Below are 22,240 nucleotides of genomic sequence, written 5' to 3' on the forward strand. Positions count from 1 at the left end.
GGGGCGGTGCCAATTCCGGCCTGGGGTTGGGGGCTGAGGGTGGGGACCTGACTGCGGCCTTGTCCTTCTTCCCAGCCCAACCACAGCCTGGCCTAAAAGGGCAGACAGATAACAAGTCCTTCCCGCCCCTGGCCCCAGAGAGGGAGGGGTTTCCTGACAGGAAATTGACCTCCTCTAACCCCCCCTCCTCAGATCCAAGCTCTCAGCAGTCCTGGCTGAAGTAGCCTCAGGACAGGACAGCAGCACGGACAGAGGGGCACTGACAAGGAGGTGAGTCTGTGGGAGGAGGGGGCAGGATTCACACGCCCCTGGGGCCCTCTGAATTGGGGGCTGGACCAGAATTTGGGAGGACGTGTGCCCTGAAGCCAGGAGAGGCTGGGGGCAAAGAGAAACTCTAGAGCCTGACCTCGGGAGGGTGCCAACCAGCAAGAGGGTGGCGGGAGGAGATGGGGGAGCAGGAGGAGGGTGCAGGGAAGACTTCGGGGACTCGGACGATCTAGGTTGCCAGGGAGCCATGGAGAGCTTGGAACCACCAAGGGAGAAGAGAGACAAGATGTCATCGGGTCGGAAGCTCTGTGAGTTCAGGTGGGAAGGCTGAGGCCAGAGAGGGATGGCCATTCTGCTCCATCCCCGGGAGATGGGGTCTTGCAGATGCAGCCGGAACAAGGGTTGGGATGCAGATGGAGCAGGAGATGGGATGAGGTTGGGAATGAAGATGTGGATGAGCCTGAAACAGGCTGGGCTGGTGACAGAATTGTTTGGGGGCAAGGTCTGGACTGCGGTTGTACTGGACACAATTTGTAAGGGCAGTTCCCTGATGCAGACACAGGACTGGAGGTGCTGACTTCTGCAAACAGGTCGGCTGGCCGGCAGAGGGTTTGGGACTTTGGGGAAAGGCTGGCAGTGAGGAAGAGGAGGAGGAGCCCAAAGAGGGAAGCTCTGGTGGCCAAGACATCCTGCAGGAGCTGGGAGGCTGGGGGCTTGAGGGATGCCTCGGAAGTGAGTCAGGGGCCGGGCACTGGGAGGCAGACGAGGGGGCTGGAGGGGGCAGGATGTCAGTTTGCAGAGGTGGGTATTGGAGCCAGGAAGGGGAAAGACGTCGGGGCCAGTTTTGGGAAAATGTTGCAGCCAGGTCTGAGGATGTTGGAAATGGTTTGAGGGGGGATCCAGTTTAGGGGTGGATATGGGAGCCAGCGTGGGAATGTCAAATCTAGCGTGGGTGAAAAAAAATCCAGTTTGGGTGATGTTGAATTCAATTGGAGGGAAATTGGAGGCCCCTGTTTTGAGGGGGAGGTGGACTTTTTTTGGGGGGTGATGATGGAGCCATTCTGGGGATTAGGCATGTGGAGGCCAGTTTGGAAGATGAAAGACAGAGAAATCAGTGTGTGAATAGTGTTTGTATGGGGAGGGGGGATGGTATCGATTGCCCACAGCCAGGGGGGGGTTCCAGGCAAGGGTTGCCATGGTGACTGCCTCCCTGGGGGATCGGGGACCATGGAGACTGGAGAGAGGCTGGGACAGTGTTTCTAGAAACAGGAGGCTTGAGAAACAATGGCTAAGGTGTAGAGGGTGAAGTCAGGGAGGAAAGAAGGGGCGTCCCCACCAGGAAAGGAGATGCTCTTGCCCATGGCTCAGCCAACTCAGGGCCCCTGCAGCATCAGCCTTCCTCCCAGGCCCCCCGTGCACTCCCACACCCACTGCCCCATCTTGACCCTGTCCCTAACCTGCTCAGAACCTGTCCCAGTTCAAAACAACCTATGTGTCCAGCCATAGGAGGATGTGTGAACATCTGATACTTAACATAGATTGGTTAATCTATTTTACCACACACATCCCCGTACCTACATCCCCATGCAGCACTTGATTAGTACCACAGAGCAGCACTTGATTAGTGTGCAGCACTTGATTAGTACCACAGAGACAGGCATGGAAAATCTCACATGTAAAATGTGAGGGAAAAAAAGCAAGATGCAGGGGATACATGTAGTATGACAGTATTTATGGAGAGTTCGAAACCACGTAAAACAATACATTATTTCTGGATACCAGTCTGGGTAGGCAGGCACGGGGTCAAAGTCCGCTTGGACGGCTCCCCTTGGGAGAGGGCTAGAGTGGGCGGGATCAGGGATGGGCTTGGGGGGGCTTCAGTGCATTTGCAACGCTTGATTCTTAGTTCCCAGACCAGGGATTGAACCCGCACCCTTGGCAGTGAAAGCGCAGAGTCCTAACTACTGGACCGCCAGGGAATTCCTGCAATGCTTGATTCTTAAAAGAAAAAAAAAAAAAAAAGAACCCAAAAGAGCAAACGCTTGCATTAGATGCAGCTAGGATCGTAAGCACAGGGGTGTTTATTAAATTTATTTTCTATACTTTTCTGAACATTTGGAGTATTTCATCATTTTCAAAAGCGCCCTTCTATGGCTCCCAGTGCCCTCAGGAGAAAGCCCAAGCCCTTCCTTACGGTTTTCAAGGCCCTGCGTGGCCTGCTCCTTGCTCACCTCTCCGTTTTGACTTATCATTCCTCCTCTCCCACGAGGAATGAAGTCCTTGTCTCGTTTCCTGTTTAGCACCCACTCATTCCCAGAGTGCCTGCCCTGGGAGCTGGGGACACAGTGGTGGACACAGTGGACACAGGGGCAGCCCCGCCCCTGCCCTCTTGGGGCTCACAGCCCAGTGGGGGACACAGACCCATTCCCAGACAGTGATGACCCAGAGTGGGAGTTTCATGGGGGGTGCACCTGACTCAGCCTGGGCATCTGGGAAGAGGCAACATTGGGGCTGGGTCCTGAAGCCTGAATGGAACATGGAGAACAGGCCTCCATGTATAAACAGATGCTGAAACCCAGAGGAGCCTGAGGTAAGGAGGAGGAGAAGGTGGGATAGTGCTGAAGAGGTGTACAGCTGGCAAGCAGGGGGGCCTGAATTTTATCTCGAGGGCACTGGGGAGCCATGGAGGGTTAAGAGCAGGAGGAGGGGCAGGTCTAGGCCTTAACAAGGTCCTCCAAGGTAGACAGGAGAACTAGAGGCTGGAGATCAGGGAGGAGGCTGCAGCAGGGAAGCAGGAGGGGGCTTGGACTGGGGCAGGGGCCATGAAGAGGTAGGAGACAGGGATTTAGGAGAAGGAATGGGCAGGACTCGGGAAGCTTCGAGCTCCATGAGGGCAGGGACTGGGTCTGCCTTGGCCACGGCTGTGTCCTCAGCGCCTGCTCAGGGCTGGGCCCATGCAAATACCTAATCAGTTTGTGTGTGTGTGTGTGTGTGCACGAGTGTGTGTGTGTGCATGGGGATGTGTGTAAGGGGATGTGTGTGGTAAAATCTACATAACATTTACCATACTAACCATTTTAAGGTGTACAATTCAGTGGCATCTAGTACATTCACAATGTTGTCAACCATCGCCACTAATTCCAGAACGTCTTCATCCCTCTAAAAGGAAACCCCGTACCAGTTAAGTGGTCACAGCCCAGTCCCCCTCTCCCAGTCACTGGAAACAACTAATCTTTCTGTCTCTATGGATTTGTCTGTTCTGGATATTTCCCGGTAAAATGTTTGCTGGAGGAATGAATGCGGTAGGGTAGAGGAGACAGGGGTACTGACTGGACAGGGGAGACGAATCAGGTGCCCAACTGTGTGAACAGGACACATGGGTAGACGGTGGGGTGGGGCCTGGGTCCCCATGCAGTCTCTGCCCTTCGCTGGCTGTGCCACCGTGGGAAAGACCCTTCCCCTCTCTGAGCCTGTTTCCTCATGGAGTAGGAGGGTACACTAAGATGATGAACACCCCTGGGCAGGACTAAGGTAGGGGAAGGGTCTGGACGCCGATGCTCAGGGGAGAGAACCCGGGGTCTGGAATCTGACAGGCCTGGGTTTGAAACCCGACTTTGTCCCCGAATCACTGTGGGACCTTAGGCAAACACTTGTACTCTTCTGAGCCTCAGTTTCCTCATCTGCAAAATGGGCATAGTGACATTACTCTCTTCATGAGATTGTGCAGACTCAAGGGGTAAGTAAGTGCTCAGACCAGTGCTCGGCACACATGCCCCAAAGTGCTGGGTACACAAAGGCACTGTCATCAATGCCACCCATCATCAACACCACCGATGGTCCATTATTTTTTCCCCAGGTCCCCGCCTGTCAAAATGCCCATCCTGAAGGGTCTAGGGGTGGCAGACTCTAAGATGTCCCGGGCGGGGACACTGCCCCTGAGGTCCTCTCGGAACCCCTTTGAGGAAGCTTCAGGGCTGGAAGAAGAGGAGGCTGGGGAACGGGAGACCCTGCCCAACGGAACATCATGTCGCCGCCGTGCCACCCTGGAGAAGCTGGCAGGCCTGGCCCCCTTCCGGCTGGGCAGAACCCCTGGCCGGCGGGCGGGCAGCCCTGGGGACGGGCAGCCTCGCTCTTTCCTGGGCCGTGTGCTGACACCGGGGATCCGCAGGAGCTCAGCAGATTTTGGCTTCCTGGCCAGGCTCCAGGGGGCCCGAGCCCACGGCGACGAGGAGGCGGCTGGGGAGGCTGCGCGGAGACTGGCCTTCCTGAGACTGGGGCGCGGGCCCAAGCCCCGGCGCGCGTCACTGGCTGAGAGGGTGGTGCCCGCAGGCGAGGCGGCTCCCGAGCCCCCGCCCAAGGTCCCGGAGCCCCCAAAGATGAAGGAGCCGTTGTCAGGTGAGTCGCGAGCCCTGGCCCAGACCCGGGAGAATCACAGTGTCTCCACCCGTGACCCCATCGCCATTCGCATCTCCAGCTTCCATGTGCCCACCTCCATGGACACGGCCAGCCCGTCCCCGCTGCGGTCCTAATCTCCATCACCAAGCTCCAGCCTCAGCCCCGTGTCCACCCCCAGCCCAATCTGTCCCTCTCTCCATCTGCCTTCAACCTCGTCCCCTTGTCCAACGACAACCAAATGACCAACTTTGGTCTCATCTCCTCCAATCCCCTCCCTGTCCCCAGTTTCAACCCTCTTTCCGTTACTATCCTCAAATTCAACCTCAATCCCATCTCCTTTCAAACCTGCCTCTTCCAGCTTCTGGTGCTTTGCTGGCAATCTTTGGCGCTCCTTGCCTTGTAACTGCATCCCTCCCACCTTCCACCCACACATGGCCTTCTCTCTGTCTTCACATCATCTTCTCCTCTGTGCATGTCTATCTTGGTGTCCAAGTTTCCCTTCTTAGAAGGACACCAGTCATAATGGATCAGGGCCCACCCTATGACCTCATTTTAACTTGCTTACCTCTGTAAATTACCTATTTCCAAATAAGATCCCATTCTGAGGTACTGGGGGTTAGGACTTCACATATCTCTTCTTCTTGGGGTGGGGGACAAACACAGTTCAACTCATTGAACCCTGTTGTATCCTCAACCCCAATACTACCCCAAACCCCAGTGTCTTCCTCAATGCCTTTTTGGTTTCCAGCCATACTTATTCCAACCCCATCAGCCATCGCCACCTGGGGCACATCCGCATGCTTATTCCCAATCCATCCCTTTCGCCAAATGCCATCTTTAACCTCATTGCTATGCCCAACACCATGACAACCGCCAAATGGTCCAGTCCCATGCCATAGCTCGTTCCTCTACTCCCATCCCATCCTCGATCCCATCCCTGTGTGCAGCTTCAACCCTTTCCCCTCTTCAGTCTCACTCCCGACCCCCAACCCCAGGTCCATCTCAGCGTCCCCCTGCAACCCCATGCACCTCCCCAACTTCCTCATTCAGTCCTAGTCGCACTCCCAGCCCCCACTTTCAACCTTAACCCCAAACTCAACCTCTTAACCCCATCTCCACACCCATCCCGAGTCTCAATCCTAACCCCCCCATTTACAACCTCCAACTTCAACTGTCCACATTCCTAACCCCAACTCACATCCAGACTTCTTCAAACTCACCTCCATCTCTACCTTCTTTCTATCCTTAACTTTCACCTAAACTCATCTCCAAGCCCATCCCTACCCCAAACTCCAGATGACATTCTCAATTCCTTTCCCATCTCCCTCTTCAGATTTCAGCCCCAACCTCACCCTAATCCTAAACTCCCTCATCCCAGCCTCCACCTTCATCCCCATCCTCTTCTCCAGCCCCAGCCCTGCCCAATCCCCGCCTTCCTTCAACCCTATCCCCTACCCTGTCTCTATCCCCCCACCCCATCCCCACTCCTACCCTCCCCCCATGGACAGCTCTTGCTGCCCCATCATTGGAGAGCCCTTCCTTCAACCTGATGCCCTCCACATCCTGTGCCAGAAGCTATTTCAGCCCCTGCTCCCTAGGGACTGGGAGGGCACCACAGGGAGGTGAGAAGGGAGTGATTCAAGCCCCCGCCTTCTGGAAACGGATGGGCAGAAATAGCACTGGCCAGGAAATAGTTTCTCTGCCAGGGAGGAAGTGGAGGGGGCTGGAGGTGTTGGGGGTAACCCTGGGCCACTGGGACCCTCTGCCTTCACTCAGAGGCCTCCCGAGCCCATGACTCCCCTCTCCTGGGGGAGGGTGAAACCATCAGAGAGCCAGGTCACCCCTATAGTTGTCCCCACCCCCGAAAGACCCATCTCTGGTCTTCATACCCTCTTCCCACCTCCATGCCACCACCTTGCCCCCCAGTCCACTGGCTCTCTCCATCCCTCACCCCCTTACCTGGCTCCCACTGTCCTCCCTTGGCCGCCCCACTTTCTCTGATGCCTTTTTTTGACCCTGATGCCCTTTTTCTATCCTATCCGCCCTCAACTCCCCTAACTCCTCCCCACATCCTCACCTACGCCCTGATACTCTCTTCCTAGCCCTGAGCCCTTACCCCAAGCCCTAAGCCTTTCCTTCTTCCTCATTCCCTTAACCCCACTTCCTCTGACTCCTCCTCTCATCTTATCCTCTTCCTAATCGGACACCCTTTAATCTTTTGACCTCCTTCTTATATCCAGACTCCTTCTCCCGTCGCCAAACCCCCTCTTCCCTTCCCCAACCCCCTCCTGTCCCCTCCCCCTTGTCCTGGCTCTCCCCCTTGCTCCCTCCTCCATCTCCTCCCCCTCCCTTCTCCTAGGCCCCTCACCTGACACCCTTCTCTCTTCCCCTTCTCCTGAAATGCCCTCACATCCCTCTCTGCCCCCCACCTCTCCCCCTCCCCGACCCTCTTCCCCTTGCCTCCTACCCGTTTCCCTTCTTCGCCCCCTCCGCCCGGTTTTCCAGCCCCTGATCTCCCGCTTTGCGCCCACAGTGCTGGAGATCCTGAGCTTGATCCAGCAGCGCGAGCTCGCGCGGGCCGACGAGCACATCTTGGAGCTGGAGGCTGAAGAGCTGGCGTCGTCGGGGGGTGGCGCGCCCGGCCCGCCCAAGGCCGAGGGCGCGGGCGGGGGCCGCCGGGCCCGGGACGTGGCTCTGCTGTACGAGGCCCTGCAGCGCGAGATGTGGGCGCTGGTGCGCGAGACGCTGGCGGGCCCCGGGCCGGGCGCAGGCGCCGGGCCGGGCGCCGTGGCGCAGCTGGGACAGGTGCTGGTGCAGGAGGAGGCGGCCGACGGGCGCCGGGGACCCGAGGCGGCCCGCAAGCTGCGCGCCCGCTGGGCGGAGGCGGTGGCGCGTGCGGCCCGGGAGCGCCTGGAGGCGGCGGCGCCAGGGGCGCCCGGGGGCCTGGCCGGGCAGCTGGAGGCGCTGCGGGGGCGGCTGCTGGAGGACATGGGCGTGGTGCGGGGCCGCCTGGCGCCCTCCTACCCCGCCGGCCTGGGCGCCTTCGGCGTCTACCTGCGCGGCTACCACGGCGCGCTGGCCGAGTGGATCGGGACCGCCGCCCGCCGGAGGCTGCAGCTGGCCGACCGCTACGCGCTGCTGCACTGGCACAACCAGGTGTACCCCAGGTGAGCGAGGGCCTAGGGATCGGCTGCCCCAAGGTCGCGTAGAACCCTCGCTCCCCCCCACTCCCTCCAGCCCCGGCCCCTTCAGAACCTAAGGACGCTCGCTCCTGGACCTTCATTCCTAGAACCTTAATATCGTTGACCCTTCCAGCTCAGCACTGGTGACATTTACAATCCGAGAATCTTAGCGCTCTCCACGCTTCCCGCGCTAGAACCTCAGCAACAGGGATACTTCTGATCCTAGAACCTTACCACCCGCCATCCTTCTGGTCCTAGAATCTTAGCATTGTTGACACTTCCGGTCCAAGAATCTTTAGAATCATCAACATTCTCAGAATCTTAGCACTGCCCACCCTTCCAGTCCTAGAAACTTAACACCAATGACCCTTCTCATCCTAAAATCTTGGCACTGTTGGCCCTTGGAATTCTAGAACCCTTACACTGCTTTCGCCTTAGACCCTAGGGCACAAGCGCCGATGACTCTTCCAATCTTAGAACTTTAGAACTGATGACAATTTCAGTCCTAGAACGTTAGCGCCAATGAGCCTTCGAATCCTAAATCTTAGCTTCATCCCCCCTTTGGATCCTAGAACTCTGACACAGTCGGTCCTTCCAGTTTTAGGATGGTAGCACTTTTGGTCCCTTGAACTCTATAATCTTAGCATCTAGAACCTGAGTACCATTGACCCTCCCAGTCCTAGAATCCGATAACCATCGAGCCTTTGGATCTTAAAACATTTCCGTTCTTGTGGCTGGGGGATGGAGTACGGTGATCAAGGATGCCATGAGCAAAGGCCTGGTGTGTGCAGGGGTGGTGGGGAGGTGTGGGGAGAGTGATGGCACGGCACAGGCCGGGGCATGCAAGAGGGTAGAGGCAGGGAGTGAGGGCTGGAGTGGCGAGGCTTCCAAGGCTAGGTGAGGACGTAGGGACTAGGGGCGGAGGTGGAAGGGAGCTTCTGTCTGGTGAAGCTCTTGCGTGCCAGGTCATAGAGCCTGGACTTGACCCCTACGAGTCTTGCCCGGACACCATCCATCAGGGAGCTGACTCAGGGAACTGGAGCCAGGGGAGCAACAATTCCAGAGACTTCCTTTGAGGGATGAGCAAAGCTGGCCCCGAGAGAGGAAGGGAGAGGCCCAGGTCACAAACACACAGGCTGTGAAGGGATGGGGGTGGGGAGGGGTTCAGCTGCCCAGCCCCACCTCTCACAGACCCCCCCCTGTTTCTTACCCACACCCCCAGAGAGGTCCTAGGTCTGGTGGACATGGTCGCCCTGGAAAATGGGGAGCTGGGGCCCCTTCTGTCCCCCGGCACCCTTCGTGGCTTGGAGGATGAATGTGTCACAGACGTTAAGGTACCTGGAACCTGGCTTTGCTGATTAGGGAGCGGGAGGCACTCTGCAGAGAGGGAGGGGTCACACTGAGCTTGGGGGCCTCTCCCTGCCCCCTTTCCCTATTTCCATCTCCCCTTGCCCTTTGTGGACTTCCAAGTTCTGTCCAAAAGACATAGAAATGTAAGTCCATACTGATCACTTCTGTCTTATGTTCAGTGTACCCAAAGCACCCAGCTGGGCGTGGAGACACTCAGTAAAGGTTCAATACATTCAGACACTTCAAATCTTACAGCAAGAGAGAGTCAGTCACAGAACCTCAGCTCGCAGACTCAAAAACTCACAGAAGGAGGGCATCAAAGCATCTCTGCATATAAGCAGGGCTGATAGTAAACACGGTTAATAACTGGCCGGGCACAGGCACCGCTGAGCAGAATGGCCCAAGCTGTAAACAGCCATCCCAGCCACAGGAGTGTTTCTGGTCTAAAAGCCAGTCCTGCCCCAGCCACAGAAATTAGTATCTTTGCAACTTGAGAGCTCTGAATCTCAGGACCAAACAAGTCTACATTCTCAGACTCACTGAATTGAAGACAACATAGGACCAGAGAATCAAGAGATGTATAAACCTTAGAATCCTAGACACTTGGAATTCTTGAATCACAGAATTTGGAAATCGGAAAGAATTGTCTTGCAGACCTGAGAGCAGAGTCTTAGAATCATCAGATAATGAGAGAATAAGCCCTTAAACCCTCTGGCTATTAGATGGAGGAGGCTTAAAACCACAGACTCAATATCAAGTGCCAAATTGTAGACTTAGGAATGGAAGGGGCTGGGGAAGTTTTCTGGTCCAGGCTCTCTCCCCAGGGTTACCTTGATGAGCTCACAGGCAGAATCCAGACCTGCTGGGGGCTAAGGGGCGGGATGGGGGGGGTGGGGGGGCGGGGAAGAGGGGGGAATCACGGTGTGAGAAAGGGAGGGAGAGGCTCTCAGGGACTCTGACTCCTGCCTCTGCCCCCACTTCCCCACTCCAGGCTCAGACACGGGCGGCCCTGCTTCGAGTGCTGCAGGAGGACGAGGAGCACTGGGGAAGTGCGGAGGACCGGTCCAGCAGCCTGGCACAGGATGTGTGTGAGGTAGGGGGCGGGGAAGAGGACGGAGAATCCGCTGGATGGCGACCAGTGGGAAGGTGGGACCTCACCTCCTCATCACTTCTCATCCCCCTGGACCACGCAGCTGCTGGAAGAGCACACAGAGCGAGCGCCCCGCATCAGCCAGGAGTTTGGGGAGCGGATGGCCCACTGCTGCTTGGGGGGGCTGGCAGAATTCCTGCAGAGGTATGGAGGGCTGGCGGGGAAGGGCGCAGGGCTGGGGTGGCGGTGGGGCATCTGGACCCGGGAGCCAGCAGAGAGAGGAGAGATGAAAGTGAATCAAGTCAGAATGGGCAGGGGCGCCTCTGTGGGGATCACAGGCTTTGCTGGGCTGAGTGCCCAGCCAGGGACCCTTATCCAGCGGTGCTCCATCTGTCTACCATCCTCCCTTTCTCCTCCCACCAGCTTCCAGCAGCGCGTAGAACGATTCCATGAGAACCCAGGAGTCCGGGAGCTGCTACCCGACACCTATATCAGCAGGACCATCTCCCTGGTCAACTGTGGGCCCCCCCTGAGGTGAGAGCACCCCCAGTGTGTGGGCGAGAAGGCCAGTCCTGGGTGACAAGCTGAACTGGGGTGCCTGGATCCTGGGTGGGGATCGCAGAGCTAGCCCCGAGCGGCATATACAGGGGACCTTAGAAGCATAAAACCTGGGACTCCTAGAAAGAACCGTAGCATCACAGAGCACTAGAATTATAGAGTAATCAGAACCTGGGAGTGTTACAATTACAGGAACCTAGAAGCCAGACTCTAGGGATTACATATTTTTAAACATTTTTATCTTATAATACTTTCCTTGTATAGTTGATTTAGCATGCTGTGTTGATTTCTGCTGTACAGCAAAGTGATTCAAGTTATATTACTTTACCTTTTTATTAACTTATTTTTTTTTAATTTATTTATTTATTATTATCATTATTTTTTAATTTATTTATTTTATCGATTTTTTTTTTTTTTTGGCTGCATTGGGTCTTCGTTGCTGCACGCGGGCTTTCTCTAGTTGCGGCGAGCGGGGGCTACTCTTCATTGCGGTGGATTCTCTTGTTGCAGAGTACGGGCTCTAGGCACGCGGGCTTCAGTAGTTGCAGCACGCAGGCTCAGTAGTTGTGGCTCACGGGCTCTAGAGCACGGGCTCAGTAGTTGTGGCGCATGGGCTTAGTTGCTCCACGGCATGTGGGATCTTCCCGGACCAGGGTTCGAACCCGTGTCCCCTGCATTGGCAGGCGGATTCTTAACCACTGCGCCACCAGGGAAGCCCTATTAACTTATTTTTAATTGAATTTTTAAAATTGGGAATGCATTCAAGATACAATAAGGCACACAGTGAAAAGCCTCCCTCCCCCACTCCTTCCCTCCGGTTATTGCTAATGTCTCACATATCTTTCCAGGGATATTTGATACATTTACCAGTAAATATGTGTAAATAAGTGTATATATGCATAGACACACTTCATGCATATGCATAGATACCATGCATATGCATATTTCATAATATACAAGTAAATCTATTACTATGTGCATACATATTATTTCTTTTCCTTTAAAAAAAAATACAAATGGTAGAATATTGAACACACTCTGTCCTTTTCCACTTAACACCTTGGAGATCTTTCTGTTAGCGCCTGAAGAGTTCCCACCAGCTTCTTTTTTATCTTTTATAGCTGAACTGTCTTCCACTGTTTGGATGTGCCATCGTTCATTTAATCTGTCCCCAGTGGATGGACAGTTGCCTCCACTCTTTTGTAGAGAAAAACCTGGCACATCTGTCAACTCCCACAAGTGTGGGGACCAGGGATACATTCTCAGAAGGGGATCTGCTGGGATTTGGGCAGGAAGTGCCCAGTTGCCCTCCAAACCAAGTTATTCTCCTTTCAGTGATGGAGAGGGTCATCAACTGTCACAATGACAGAAAATGAGAAGGGTCGAATTTTAGAATTACAGTCTTTTAGAAGCACAAACTTTTAGGATGGAAGCATCCCCACTCTCACCCAGAGAGCAGCAAAACAGACCCCTTCCTCCCCACTCCATCCCCCAAACTCCCAGCCACTCCACAGAGCCCCCCAACCCCCAACCCTCCAGACATCCCCTGATATTTCCCAGCCCCCAGGCCCCCCCACCCAGAGCCCCTGACTTCCCCCAGCTCCCCATCTGACCTGTCGCCCCTGTGCCCCACAAAATAGGGTCCGTCTAATGGGAGACAGGTCCAGGCAGTTGGGCTGAGATGTTGAGGCTCCTTGACTTTCGGCTCCACTGATCCCCACAGGGCTCTGGCGGAGCGCCTGGCCCGGGTGGGACCCCCTGAGAGTGAGCCGGCCCGGGAAGCAGCAGCCGGCGCTCTGGACCGAGTGACCCGACTCTGCCACCGCATCCTGACCGACCTGCTGTTCCAGGAGCTGCAGGTGAGAGAGGCAGTGGGCTGGGTGGGGCCGGGGCCAGGACAGGGGAGTGCCCCCGCCCCATCCTGCAGTTCCTTTCAGCCCATGACTCAGTGTTCGGGAAGCAGAGGGGGTGTGGGGGGGTGATGGCCATGTCTGGGCCGTTTAGGGGGACGGGGGGGCACAGGAAGGAAGAGGTGGGAGGATATGGTCAGGGGGAGGACAGAGAGCCATCAGCACGAAGGGGCCTAGGGGACTGGGTGTAGCCCCTCCTCACTGAGGTCCTCCAAATCCCTGCCCAGCCTCTCCTAGACCCTAGGGCCTCATTCACTCATCCCCGGGGTCCTGCACATGCCCAGAGGGGACTAGGTTCAGAGGTGGGTGAGAGCGGGGTGAGGAGCTGGTGGGAGTACCCGGGAATGGAACTGAGAGGTGTGCATGTCCCTGGCTGTAATTCATGCTCAATCCACATTGTTCGTCGGGTTGTGTCCCACCTCTGCTTAGAACCGTCCATGGCTCCCAGCTCACTTAGGGCAAAAGCCAAAGTCCTCCCTGTGGCCCCCAAGGCCCACATGGTCTGCCCTTTCCCTCTCTGACCTCATCTCCTCCCACTTCCCTCCTTGCCCCTTGCTGCTCCTTAAGGTGTCAGACACATGCCAACCTCAGTACCTTTGCACCTGTTCCCTCTGCCTGGACTACTCTTCCCTCAATAGCCACAAAGCTCCCTCTCTCACCTCTTTCAAGTTTTGACTCAAATGTCACCTTCTCAGAAGGACCTCCCCTGACTGCCCTATTTAAAATAGAAGCCCCTGAGATTCCCACATGCCCACCCCCCCGCCCCGCCACTCTATTTGTCTCCAAAGCACTTATCACCACCTGCCAGGCTATATCCTTTGCTTTTTTTTTTTTTTTTCCCAATCTGTCTCCTCCCATTGGAATGTCAGCTTCTCAAGGGCAAGGATTTGTTGGAATGTTTCTAAAATAACTTTTCTATTATGGAAAATTTCAAACATACACAAAAGTAGGCAGAATGACAGAATGACCTCTTGTGGACTGGCTCCAGCAAGTATCAACTCCACCTCTCGCCCCACCTCTCCTGCCCACTGGATTCTTTTCAAGCACATCTTTAGCATCCTGTCATCATCCATCAACACTTTAGCCTGTATCTCCAAAAGATAAGGAACCCAGCCTTTTTAAACAAATGTAAACGCAATGCCATTTTCCTACCTAACAAATGGAACAATCATTCCTTAATATCATCAAATATCAGATCAGAATTCAGAGGCCCCCAAGTGCTTATAATTATCAAGCGCTTGGAGTTTTGTTTATCTCCTTTTGTGCTGTGTCCCCAAGCGTTCTCTAATGTATCCCCAGTGATCCACCCAGGGCTGGGCCACAGGAAGGGTTCAGAGAGTGTTTGTTGAATGACTAAATGGACAAGCATGGGAATGAAAGTAAGCGAGTGTTGGGGGGAAGGGGGTACAGTCTTTGTTCCAGGCCTGGCTGTACTGCTTCCAGGTAGGGGGACTTAGGCAAATGGCTTTCCTTTTGGGGGTCTATGTTTGCTCATCTGGAAAATGGGCCCAGGAATTCCAGGCTTCTCAGATGGCTGTGAGGAAGCAATGGGCTTGTGGCCATAAAGTACTTAGCTTGGGTCCTGGCCCTCGGGTATTGGCCATTAGGGAACTTCATAAATGTACAGAGTTTACAGCAACAGCAACACGTCCTGAGCTGAGTGCTGTACCAAGAGCGGCAGCTCATTTGATTCACACCTGCTTTCCAACAAAAGCCCACAGGCCTCATTTTTGGAGGTTCAGAAAACTGGTCTACTATGGGATGAGAAAGCAGGAAGGGAGTGCTGGGCTGAGTGGGATAGGAACCTGCTTCAGACCCCCATGGACACCAACTCCAGAGGTGTCCGGGCACCTCGTGCTCCCAGTGTCCATCCGACGGCAGCATCTCCCCCTCGCTCCTCCCAGCCTCCATCTGAGGGACAGACCCACTGCCCATCCCACCTCCAGGATCCAGCTGCCTCCCTCCCCTCCCCCCACTGGTGGCCACTTACTACATCCTATGAATCTGCCACCTGCGTTCTCCTTCCCCCTCCTCATCCCTTCTCACCCCTTCCCCTCCTTCCAGACCCCCCATTTCTGCCTCAGTCTTGCCCCCTCCCAGCCATCTCAGTGAAGCACAAAGCTGACCCTCTCCCTCTTCTGCTTAGAACCTGCCATGGATCCCCAGTGCCCTCTAGAGAAATCTGGGGCTCCTCCCAAGCCCAGGAGGCCTGTGTGCTCTCCTAGGTTCACCTGACCAGCCCCATCTCTTCACTGGGCAGTCATACAGCCCCACCCCCCATCCCCCTGATTAGACGGGTCCTAGCTTGGTTTAAAGCTCTGCTCCCTCTGTCTTGAAGTTCTTAATACTTTTTGAACAAACGGTCTCCCATTTTCATTTTTGCATTGGGCCCGTGAGTTATATAGATGGTCTTGCCAGCCACACTGACCTTCTTTCTGGTCCTCTGACCCGCAAGCCCATCTGAAATCTGAACCTTCTTCACACTGGCTTTCCCCTGGGATTGAGCCACTCCCTCTCCCACCGCTCACTTGGCTAACAGTGACCATCTTCCTGGCCTCAGCTCTGGTGCCCCCTCCTCCGGGAAGCCCTCCTTGACTCTCTATGCTGACTCAGGCTGGGCTTCCTAAACCCCTGGGCTCCCTCTTTCCAGCCGTGGCCACTCTGAGTGGTCACTGTCTGGGGAACGGGTCTGTCTCCTCTTCTGGAGGAGAGCCCCAGGAGGGCAGGGCTAGACTGTCTCTGCACTGCTGTGTCCCCAGCACTGCGCAGCCCTGGTTCAGCTCGGAGCAGCGTTTTGGGAACAAATGTTGAATTGATCTGTGAAGAAAGAGGGCGGAAGGGAGGCGAACTGTGACCCTCTGCCCACTCTGTCCCACCCAGCCGCACTTCAGCAAGCTGATGCGCAGGAAGTGGCTGAGCAGCTCGGAGGCCCTGGATGGCATCGTGGGCACGCTGGGCGCTAAGGCCCTGGCACTGCGCAGGATGCAAGATGAGCCTTACCAGGTGCGTCTGCTTGTGCGGGGGAGGGACGCAGGGTGAAACCCTGCGCCGGTGGGGGGAGAGTGGGAGAGCGGAGCTAGAGCGCTCAGAGGGGAGAGACCCCTCCTAGGTGGGGAGAAGCTCTCTCAGGGCGAGATAGGTGGCGCTCTACCTGGGGTCTGCGCGGAGGGTGCCCGCGGATACCGGGGTGTAGCGCGGGATGCTGGCGGGATTGCGGCCTCTGGATGGTGGAGCTCCGGAGAAAGCGGAGAGGGCTGGGATGGGGCACCCTTTGGGGGCCGGTGGGGGAGGGTCCGCGAGCTGATTTGGGGGGGCAGGACAGGGGTCACCCACTGGGAGCCGGGAGGGCCGACGGCGGCCGGGGGTGGGCAGGAATTCCCGTTGGGTGTCCGGAGCAGGAGCGGGCGGTGGGAAGCGGGGAGGGGGCGGTCACCGGCGGCTCACACCCCCTCCCGTCTTCCCGGGTCCCCAGGAGCTGGTGGCCGAGCTGCACCGGCGGGCGCTGGTCGAGTACGTGCGGCCCCTGTTCCGCGGGCGCCTGCGCTGCGGCTCCGCGCGGACCCGCAGCCGCGTGGCCGGCAGGCTCCGGGAGGACGCGGCGCAGCTGCAGAGGCTGTTCCGACGGCTGGTCAGTGCGGCCCGGGGGCGGGGGGCTCCGAAACTACGGAAAACCCTGGCTTCCGGAATCCCCAGACTCGATAGCCGGGGGCGGGGGCTTAGGATAAGACCCTCACCCAATTTGCAGCCAATAGTAACACTCTGATCTTCGCCCTCTGAGGGTAAAAATTGGCTTTCTAACTGAAAGAGAGAGCGCTCTGGGCGCAAATGAAGAGAAAAATGGTCCCTATGCCTTGTTGTGGGGATTAGATAAATCCCATTAAAAGGGCTTAGGACCTAAACATTAGCTATTATTATGAGCACAGACAGTCGCTAAATGCAAGAGAAACTCGGAACCTTAGCGTTCCCAAATCCAAGCATTTAAAAATCACCAAATCTTATTTGTACCCAGTTGTAATGAGCTGGACGGGAAGGGTCTCACTCAGCCGCTATTCCAGGAGTTTCTAACCTAGAGTCCTTGGAATTCTCTTTTTAATTTTGGGGGAGATAATTGTAGAGTCACATGCAATTATACGAAAGAATGCAGAGAGATCGCTGGCATACCTTATGCAGTTTCCCCCAATGGTAACATTTTGCAAATTTAGAATAGGTTTTGAGGGGTGTCCCCGAGCCCCAAATTATCTGCAAAACTGGGAGTAGGTTATATTATGGATTTTTCTTCAAATTTCCAAAGGTTCCAGATAACCTCTGACTGCAGTCTGCCCTCTGCCCGGTTTTACGGACGAGAAAACTGCCAGGCGAGGCGAGGCCTTGGGAGGCTGTGGGTTTCGAGGGGGTGGGTGTTGAGTGTGAGCCCGGGGTCTTCCCCTGCAGGAATCCCAGGCCTCGTGGCTGGACGCCGTGGTGCCCCGTTTGGCCGAAGTTCTGCATCTGGAAGACACGCCCAGCATCCAGATGGAGGTGGGGATGCTGGTGCGGGACTACCCAGACATCAGGTGAGATCCCCGCCCCCACGCCGCCTTGGTTCCTTTTTGCCCGCGCTGCCGCCAGGCCGAGGTCTCCCGGCGAGCCTTGGCATCCGTCCCTGCGTTTCCTGCCCCTTGGGCGAGGGAGGGAGGCGGCGAGCGTGTCTGACGGCCGTTTCCTGCTGGAACCAGGGCATTATTAATACGATTTCCCTCCTTCTCCTGCCGCCGCCGCCGTCGCTGCCGCCGCCGCCGCCACCAGGGCTCGCAAACAAACAAGCAGTCACAGGAAGCCCAGGGCAGGGGGGCGCGGGGCCGCCCGGCGGCAGGAAGGGCCGGCCCAGCTGGGGAGCCGCGGGGGACACGGGGACACGCACGGGCACACGGGCGCACACGCACTGGGACAGTGGCAGGCGCCGTTCAGATCCTGATGGACCATTTCCTTTCTCTGTGATCCTCTCTGAGCCCCCGTTTCCTCTTCTGATCTATGGGGACAATAATACTCTTTTCATAGGATTATTGGGGGCTGATTAATCATCATCCGTGGTGACAGCAGTAACAATACCAATTCTTGCTTATTGAGTTCTTATGTCAGACCTAAGAAAGCATCTTACATACCCACTCTGTAAGTAAGTTATTTTATTTATTTATTTATTTATTATTATTATTATTTTCTGTAGGCAGTATTTGAGCATTTTATTTTTTATTTTTTGGCTGCAAGGCTGCAGCAAGTAAGAGTTATTTTAGAATATAAGCTATTTGAGAAAATCTTTGCACGTCAAAGGCAGCACTGTTCTGAGTGCTTAGCACCATCCGAGGCAGGCGGAAATTAAGTAGCTGAGCCCAATGTCACAGCTAGCCAGCGGCGAAGTTGGGACTTGAGCCCAGGCAGCAGGCTCTACAGCTGGTACACCTGACCACCACACAACACTGCCATTTGCATAAGGTGGTGGCAGTCCTGCGCTGCTAGTGGGGCAGACAGACATTCTGTATCCAGAGAGACGACCCCCCAGGACCCAGGAGTAAGGCATCAGCTGGGTTGAGGTTGAGGACATGGGGCTGAAGGTGAGGATTCTGGAACTGATTCAGGACGGACGGTTCTGCTTCTGAGGTGTGGGGCTTATGTCCTTGGGAAAGCACAGAGCCCTGGAGTCGCATGGGGGCCAGGGTCCCGGCACTCCTGCTGGATTGGGGTTTCTGAACTTGACTCTGAACTTGGATATGCAGCTGAGTTTGAAAGGTCTCAAGCTGGGCTGGGAGGAGGGGTTCCAAAGCTGAGTTTGGGGGCTGTGTTTTGCACCTCTGTTGAGCTGGAAGGTTCCTGAGCCCCATTTTTGATGAGTGTTTTGGAGCTGTGGGGATTCAAAACTTGGGATGCGGGAGGGTGAAGAGACTGAGCTGGGTTGAAGGGGGTGGTGAAGACCCCAGAACTCTGTTTGAAATGAAAGTTCTGGAAATGAATGTTGGGTTCAGGATCTTGAGTTGAAATATGATGGTGGTTCTGGAGTTGAGTTCTGGATCCCGGATCTGGAGCTGAGATTGGGGTGAAGGGAAGGTTCCATTGTGTTGGATTTAGGGGCGAGGGTTGTGGAACAGAGTCAGTTTTGAGCACAAAGCTTCTGGTTGGAGTGAGGGTCCCCAAGGTGAATTTTAAGTTCTGGAGGAGAATTATAGTTGAGAACAATTCCAGGAATGGGTTAGAGGTGAAGTGAGTGTTCCAAGGCCGAATTTGGATGAGGGTTCTGGAACAGCAGTGGTGAAGACTCCAGACCTGGCGCTGGGGGAGGTGAGGGTTAGGATAGGGATGTGGGTGAGCACTTCCGGGCTGGATTTGAGTGATGCTGTGAGGCTGTTTGAGATGAAAGTGAAGATGAAGTTAAGGGTTGCTACAGAGTCCAGAGCTTAAACAGGTGCAGGGGTACCAGAATGGAAATTCAGGAGCTGTCTGAGCTAAGTTGGGGGTGAAGATGGAAGGTTATTTTAATCAGGAGCTGAGATGGGGCAAAAAGGAATATTCTTGTGCTGGGTTGGGAGGTGACAGTTCTGGAATCCATTGTGAGTAGGAGGATTTGGAAATGTTTGGAAGGGAAGCTCTGGAGGGGGGCTGGTATGAAGGGGGGGATCTAGGGGTGCTGGTGGGAGGGCGGGATCTGGGGGGGACTGGTATGGAGGAGGAATCCAGAGGGAGCGAAGGGGCTCCAGAGCTAAGGCAGGTTCTGGAACAGACGGCCGGGTGGGGCCCACAGGTGGGCTGGGAGTGTACCTGGAGGACCCCGTGCACCTGTCCCCTCCTCTACCCCCCAGGCGGAAGCACGTGGCAGCCCTCCTGGACATCCGTGGCCTGCACCACACAGTCGCCCGCCACGAGATCCTGGCAGTGGCCCGGGACTTGGAACTCTCTGAGGGGGGAACCTTGTCGCCCCCCCGGGACCGTGCCTTCTTTGCAGACATCCCTGTGCCCCGGCCGCCTTTCTGCCTCAGCCTCCCTCTCTTCCTGGGCCGCCTCTCCCTCTCCCGGCTGGCCTGCCTGCCCTGGCCTCGGCCTCCATCTCCGTCTCCATCACGGCCCCGGGCCCAACACTGAGACTCTCCCGGCTCCGCCTCAGTGCCCCCCATCTCTGCTGCTGACAGACCATCCTCCCGCCTCCCTGTCTGGGGCCACAGACCCCTGGGCTGGAAAGCTCCTTAGAGGTCTCCTCACCTACCCCCAAACTCCCTGTACAGAAGAGAAACCGGCCAGAAGGAGCAAGGACTTTCCCAAGGCCATGAAGCCTGTTCCCAGCACCACCTCCCCAGCCCAGTGAGTGGTGGGTGGTGTTCTGGAAGGCTCTACAGAAACATCCCAGGCCCCCCCTTTCCCCTCACCTCAAGGTCTGGCCTCAATCCAATGTATTAAGGAACGTACGATACTTAGAATAAAGAGGTTTCTATTTAACACAAGGAAGGGCTGAGTCCCCAGTGTGTGGGGGGGAGGAAGGACCCGGGGCAGGGCCCAGGGCCAAGGGCTTCTCACACGCCCAAGGCCGGGCTAGGGTCCAACTCTTGGGCAGGGCAGTGGAGGCTGAGGCAGGCCCTGCAGTGCAGCAGCAGCCGGGCCGCCCTGTTTACGCCAAGTCTCCGAGGCTGCGTGACTCCACAGCGGGCCCTTGGCCTCTCTGAGCCAGCGTCCCTCATTTTGTCAACCCCAAAGTGCCTTCTTTCCTGGGCCTAGTGGTTCCACCTTGGCAAGCCCCCCCCTCCCCCATCCGTAGCCGGGAAACTGTATCAAGAGAGGAAGGAGGTTGGGGGCAGGGCTGGCGGCACCCAGGGCGCCCTCCTGGGTTGACGCAGGAAAATGTCAGGGTGGGAAAAATTCCAGCCTCTCACCCCCAGCCCTGCCGGATCCTGGTCCCCACGGAGACCTTGAGGTCACCTCCTTGCTGACCCCTGCCCCTCCGGCCCAGTTGGACAGCCTGTGATGGATGCTTCCTGGCATGGCTTTTTTTTTTTTTTTTCCTGCGAAGTCGGAAGGAGGCGGCAGCCAGGGGTCAGCGTGGAAGCTGGGGTTAGAACCTCACGCACATTTGAACTCACGTTTGAAGGTGGGGGCTCGGGACTCTTGGAGCCCCAGGGCTGTGTGACGCCGGACAGGAAGCTGACCCTCTCTGGGCTGTGGTTCCTGTCCCTCCCTGAGGAACTGCTTTACCTCTCTTTGCCCAAGACAAGGTGAGATGCCCAGAGGATATATGCACCTCACTTGACATCCTAAAATGACACTTTCAATGTCATTGATATACAAGAGAGGAGTTGAGGAATGAACATTTTGTACGTATTTAATTAAAGATGTATTCACCTTGGTTTGGCCGGATTCTTTTCAGATTTTGGTGCCCCGCTTAAAAACGGCTGTATTGAAATATAATTTACACAGCAGACAATTCATCCTTTTAAAGTGCACAATTCGGTTCAATCACCCCTGCAGTCAATTTTAGAAAATTTTCATCACCCCCTGCAAAGAAACCCTGCACCCCTTAACCATCAACCCAACCCCTCTATCCCTCTCAGGCCCTGGTAACCACTGGCCTACTTTTTCTCTCCGTAGATTTGCCTGTTCTGGACATTTCGTATAAATGGGATCATAGAATATGTGGTCTTGTGTGTGTCTGTGTTAAGAGCACAACGTGAGATCTACCCTCTTAACACATTTCTAAGTGCACAACACAGGAGCGTTAACTACTGGCACAATGTTGAACAGCAGATCTTTGAACTTTAACTTTACGCTCATTAAACAACTCCCCCTCCCCCTTCCCCCCATCCCATCTGTTCTCTACTTTGACGAATCTGAGTATTTTAATTTTTTATTATTTTTTTATTGAAGTATATAGTTGATTTACAATGTTGTGTTCGTTTCTGCTGCACAGCAAAACATATGTAGACATTCTTTTTCATATTCTTTTCCATTATGGTTGATCACAGGATATTGACTAGAGTTCCCTGTGCTACACGGGAGGACCTTGTTGTTTACCTGTTTTATATAGTAGTTTGTATCTGCTAACCCCAAACTCCCAATCCATCCCTCCCCCACCCCCAGAGTCTGAGTATTTTGAATACCTCACGTGAGTGGAATCACGCAGAATTTGTCCTTTTGTGACAGGCTCATTTCACTTCACAAAATGGCTTCCAGGTTCAATCATATTGTCACAAATGGAAGGATTTCCTTCTTTGTAAAGGCTGAATTATATTCTGCTCTATGGGCTATACAACATTTTCTTTATCCATTCATCTGCTGCTGGACATTTGGGTTGTTTCTGTATCTTGGCTATTGTGAATAAATAAGTGATCTTTTGGGTCTGTCTTCTTTCACTTCGCATAATATTTTCAAGGTTCATCATGTTGTAGCATGTGTCAGTATGTCATTTCTTTTTATTGTCAGGTAACATTCCACTGTATGGAAACACCACATTTTATTTCCCCGTGTATCAGCGGATG

At 55.2% G+C, this 22,240-nt stretch overlaps 1 protein-coding gene across 1 annotated transcript; it reads left to right on the plus strand.

The window, feature by feature from the left end:
- Positions 1–209: 209 nt before the first annotated feature.
- Positions 210–21,615, plus strand: EXOC3L2 (exocyst complex component 3 like 2). The gene is made up of 12 exons (XM_036832178.1): positions 210–270; positions 4,124–4,662; positions 7,196–7,829; positions 9,067–9,178; positions 10,186–10,287; positions 10,388–10,488; positions 10,708–10,818; positions 12,566–12,701; positions 15,633–15,755; positions 16,225–16,380; positions 17,184–17,305; positions 19,580–21,615. The coding sequence occupies exons 2-12, from the start codon at positions 4,140–4,142 to the stop codon at positions 19,857–19,859; spliced, it is 2,400 nt and encodes a 799-aa protein (XP_036688073.1). The 5' UTR covers positions 210–270; positions 4,124–4,139; the 3' UTR covers positions 19,860–21,615.
- The last annotated feature ends 625 nt before the right edge of the window (positions 21,616–22,240 follow it).

Source organism: Balaenoptera musculus, chromosome 19, assembly GCF_009873245.2.
Source record: "Balaenoptera musculus isolate JJ_BM4_2016_0621 chromosome 19, mBalMus1.pri.v3, whole genome shotgun sequence".
NCBI classification, from domain to species: domain Eukaryota; kingdom Metazoa; phylum Chordata; class Mammalia; order Artiodactyla; family Balaenopteridae; genus Balaenoptera; species Balaenoptera musculus.